The following is a 5,000-nucleotide window of genomic DNA, read 5'->3' on the forward strand; positions in this document are numbered from 1 at the left end:
CCCAGCCAGGTGAGAACATCAAACAGCCTGCCAGAGATGCAATCACACACTGCCTGAAGAGGAGAGAGGAGAGGAGAGGAAATAGTCACACACTGCCTGGAGAGGAGAGAGGAGAGGAGATAGTCACACACCTCCTGAAGAGGAGAGAGGAGAGGAGAGGAGATAGTCACACATTGCCTGGAGAGGAGAGAGGAGAGGAGAGGAGAGAAGATAGTCACACACTGCCTGGAGAGGAGAGAGGAGAGGAGAGGAGATAGCCACACACTGCCTGGAGAAGACAGAGGAGAGGAGAGGAGAGGAGAGGGAGTTCTGTTACAGTACAGAGGGGTACAGATTAAGGGTTGGGGGCTCTGTGTGAGATACAGAGGGGTACAGATTGAGGGTCAGGGGTTGTGTGTGAGCTATAGAGGGGTGCAGATTGAGGATCAGGGGCTGTGTTTGAGATATAGAGGGGTACAGATTGAGGGTCAGGGGTTGTGTGTTAGATATAGAGGGGTGCAGATTGAGGCAAGGTTTACCTGTACCATGTTTGCCATGAAGAAAGGCAGCCACGCCACGAAGAACATGCCCAGCAGGATGCCAAGCGTCAGGCTGGCCTTCAGCGCCTTCCTGCTGTGCTTGCTGGCCAGCTTGCGGCTCTCACTCGTCCCTGCAGCGCACTGGGGTGCCGGCCTTGGGACCTGGGGGCACAGGAGCTGGATAAAAAAACTAAACTGGTTCGAAACATCGAATGTGTGCAGAGGGGACACTTTAAGTCGGGGTTAGACTTTGCACAGAGGCAGCTTCTCCCTGTCCGTCAGAAGCGCTGTGTAAACTGTGCATGCTTATTCCCGAGCGCCACGGCTCCATTGCCTTGCGTTACAGCGGAACCCGCAGAGGCTCTACAGAGATACCGGTGACCAGTGGGAAATATCCTATAATTAAACAAACCCAGCTGGCGGGTTTCAGAGACAGCGCCGCGCTCCCCTGGCAGGCTTTGCTGGAGAGTGGAAGAAATCTCGTTTTGATTTCCTGTCAGGTTGTCTGTCACGCTGGTTGTCTGCTCTCACTTCGTCTGGAACCGGAGGGGGGACGACGAACCAATAAAAAAAGTGTAAAAAGCATTGACTGGGGGTGGCGCTGCTCCGCGCAGAACAAACCCGTCACAAGCAAGCTCCTGTTCGAGGTGCTTACTTCGCACATTAGCACGGGGCTCACTGACTCACTGCAGCTGCAAATGTGCTTTTAATTGCTTTACAACGTCGTTCATTACTGACATTATCAGGAAAAGATGTGATTCACTCCTGCATTAGAGCAACAATACAGGAGAGCGGGGCTCTGCGTCCAATACATTACCATCAGCACGTCATTATTATTATTATTATTATTACTATTATTGTTAGTGGGTGTTGCTCTCGTGGTTTATAATGTTACCAGAATTACAGCCTCATCTCAAGTGCTGTTATTCTATATTTCTGCCCCAGGAAAGGCGCCTCTTAGCTCTCTCATCTCAAGTGCTGTTATTCTATATTTCTGCCCCAGGAGAGGCGCCTCTGAGCTCTCTCATCTCAAGTGCTGTTATTCTATATTTCTGCCCCAGGAGAGGCGCCTCTTAGCTCTCTCATCTCAAGTGCTGTTATTCTATATTTCTGCCCCAGGAGAGGCGCCTCTGAGCTCTCTCATCTCAAGTGCTGTTATTCTATATTTCTGCCCCAGGAGAGGCGCCTCTAGCTCTCTCATCTCAAGTGCTGTTATTCTATATTTTAGGCGCCTCTTAGCTCTCTCATCTCAAGTTGTTATTCTATATTTCTGCCCCAGGAGAGGCGCCTCTGAGCTCTCTCATCTCAAGTGCTGTTATTCTATCTTTCTGCCCCAGGAGAGGCGCCTCTGAGCTCTCTCATCTCAAGTGCTGTTATTCTATATTTCTGCCCCAGGAGAGGCGCCTCTTAGCTCTCTCATCTCAAGTGCTGTTATTCTATATTTCTGCCCCAGGAGAGGCGCCTCTTAGCTCTCTCATCTCAAGTGCTGTTATTCTATATTTCTGCCCCAGGAGAGGCGCCTCTGAGCTCTCTCATCTCAAGTGCTGTTATTCTATATTTCTGCCCCAGGAGAGGCGCCTCTTAGCTCTCTCATCTCAAGTGCTGTTATTCTATATTTCTGCCCCAGGAGAGGCGCCTCTGAGCTCTCTCATCTCAAGTGCTGTTATTCTATATTTCTGCCCCAGGAGAGGCGCCTCTGAGCTCTCTCATCTCAAGTGCTGTTATTCTATATTTCTGCCCCAGGAGAGGCGCCTCTTAGCTCTCTCATCTCAAGTGCTGTTATTCTATATTTCTGCCCCAGGAGAGGCGCCTCTTAGCTCTCTCATCTCAAGTGCTGTTATTCTATATTTCTGCCCCAGGAGAGGCGCCTCTTAGCTCTCTCATCTCAAGTGCTGTTATTCTATATTTCTGCCCCAGGAGAGGCGCCTCTGAGCTCTCTCATCTCAAGTGCTGTTATTCTATATTTCTGCCCCAGGAGAGGCGCCTCTGAGCTCTCTCATCTCAAGTGCTGTTATTCTATATTTCTGCCCCAGGAGAGGCGCCTCTGAGCTCTCTCATCTCAAGTGCTGTTATTCTATATTTCTGCCCCAGGAGAGGCGCCTCTGAGCTCTCTCATCTCAAGTGCTGTTATTCTATATTTCTGCCCCAGGAGAGGCGCCTCTGAGCTCTCTCATCTCAAGTGCTGTTATTCTATATTTCTGCCCCAGGAGAGGCGCCTCTGAGCTCTCTCATCTCAAGTGCTGTTATTCTATATTTCTGGCCCAGGAGAGGCGCCTCTGAGCACTATAGTACATCGACGGAGCCGCTTGGCTGTTCGTACCTGCACGGGCGCGTCAGAGGTGGACGCCACGTTAGTAGTGAGGGAGGCCACCTGCACCGCCTGCTTCCGGGCGGCCCGCAGTATCCGGCAGTAGGTGAATGAAATGGCGATGGAAGGCAGGAAGAAAGTCAGACTGGATGCAATGAGCGCGTAGGGGAGGCTGACCAGCAGCCGGCACTGCTCCTCGTCCTCCGGGGCTGAGGGAGGCTGGTGGGGCGCGGGCGAGGGGTCGGTCCCGTTCGGCGCCTGGATCTCGAAGTCCAGTTCGTGCCAGCCCATCTCGATGGGCAGGAAGGAGGCGAGCGCCGCCAGGGTCCAGGTGGCGAGGATGAGCATCACGGCGTGGCCCGGGCGCATGCAGAGCTTGTATTTGAGCGGAGAGGTGATGAGCAGGTAACGGTCCAGGCTGCTGATGCACAGGTTGAGGATGGAGGCGCTGCAGCACATCACATCGAAGGAGACCCAGACGGAGCAGAAGGCGCCTGCCAGCACCCATCTCCCGCAGAGCTCGAGTGCAGACTGCCTTGGTTTGTGGTGAGTGGCCAGTCAGGCAGGCAGCGGTGATTAGTATTGTATCAGTATTGTTATTGTTATTCGCTGAAATGATGCTCTCTCGACTTCCTCTGATAATCAGGAACCGAGCTGTGATGATATTATAATGACAGTGAAAGTTGGGAAGGAGAGAGAGAGAGAGAGAGAGAGAGAGAGAGAGAGAGAGAGGGAGAGAGAGAGAGAGAGAGAGAGAGAGAGAGAGAGAGAGAGAGAGAGAGAGAGAGAGGAGAGAGAGGGAGAGAGAGAGGGAGAGAGAGAGGGAGGGAGGGAGAGAGAGAGAGAGAGAGAGAAACATCTTTCTAAACGTTTCTTGGATTTACTGGACAGGGTTGTTGTGTAAGATTAAATACATCGCTGAGAGTCGATGGGGTCGCTATAGGGAGCTGAACTCCACCAGCCGGCACGAACATTGCTTTTAGAATCACATTGCAATCTCATGCAACAGGGTTAAAACACACCTGCATCCATTTGAATTGTTTAACAATGTACTTTACACATGAACACATCACATGTGAAGCTGCCCAGTGCGTTTACAGATGCTATGGGATGTGTGAAGACTGTCGCAGTATCTATTTCCCTTTGTTTCCAATCGTCTGGAGACGCATCGAGACGCTACATGAGCTGCTTATGTGCGGATGACCCTGCCGCTGACACTGTTTGCATGAGAGTGAGAATCCCTCTCATTCCACAGAGCAGCTCTTTATATAAATGACGGAGTTTCATAAACTAGTGCATTTAAAAACCTGTGCATGAGATCCGATCATTAACCACTCAAGCGAATCAAGAAGCATTCCAGTGTGTGAGCGTATCCGAGGAATATGCAATTAGAGATAGATAGAGAGAGAAAGCTAGAGATAGATAGATAGATAGATAGAGAGATAGATAGGAGAGATATCAAGCTCTGTAAATATCTAAAAGAGAGAGAATATCTATCTCTATATCTAATCGAGATAGCGAGATATCTCTATAGATACTCTATATCTAATCTATAGATCTCTAAGTAGATAGATAGAGAGATAGATAGATAGATAGATAGAGAGAGATAGAGAGATAGATAGAGAGAGAGAGAGAGAGATAGAGATATAGAGAGATATAGAGATAGATAGAGATAGAGAGATAGAGAGAGATAGAGATAGATAGATAGAGAGAGATAGAGAGATAGATAGATAGATAGATAGAGAGAGAGATAGAGAGATAGATAGAGAGAGAGAGAGATAGAGAGATAGAGAGATAGAGAGATAGATAGAGAGATAGAGAGATAGAGAGAGATAGAGAGATAGATAGAGAGATAGAGAGATCTAGATATTATCTAGATAAGAGAGAGATCTATAGAGATATAGAGATAGAGAGATAGATAGATAGAGATAGATAGATAGATAGAGATAGAGAGAGATATATAGATAGATAGAGAGATAGAGAGATAGAGAGATAGATAGAGATAGATAGAGAGAGAGATAGAGAGATAGATAGATAGATATAGAGAGAGATAGAGAGAGAGGATAGAGAGAGAGAGATAGATAGAATAGAGAGATATATAGATATAGATAATATAGAGAGATAGATAGAGAGAGAGAGAGAGATAGATAGACTAGAGATAGATAGAGATAGGA

The 5,000-nt window shown here is 48.4% G+C and overlaps 1 protein-coding gene across 1 annotated transcript in view; it reads right to left on the minus strand.

The window, feature by feature from the left end:
- The window catches only part of LOC121328943 (5-hydroxytryptamine receptor 6-like), a gene marked incomplete at its 5' end in the record, with an annotated part of 3,847 nt that extends 463 nt beyond the window's left edge, over positions 1-3,384 (minus strand). The window contains 3 exons of the mRNA XM_041274091.1: positions 1-53; positions 519-680; positions 2,839-3,384. The exon at positions 1-53 is cut by the window's left edge and continues 463 nt beyond it. Of these exons, the coding sequence (XP_041130025.1) occupies positions 1-53; positions 519-680; positions 2,839-3,384 (761 nt within the window). The remainder of the gene's footprint in view (positions 54-518; positions 681-2,838) is intronic.
- Positions 3,385-5,000: the final 1,616 nt, after the last annotated feature.

This window comes from Polyodon spathula, chromosome 16, assembly GCF_017654505.1.
Source record: "Polyodon spathula isolate WHYD16114869_AA chromosome 16, ASM1765450v1, whole genome shotgun sequence".
NCBI classification, from domain to species: Eukaryota; Metazoa; Chordata; class Actinopteri; order Acipenseriformes; family Polyodontidae; genus Polyodon; species Polyodon spathula.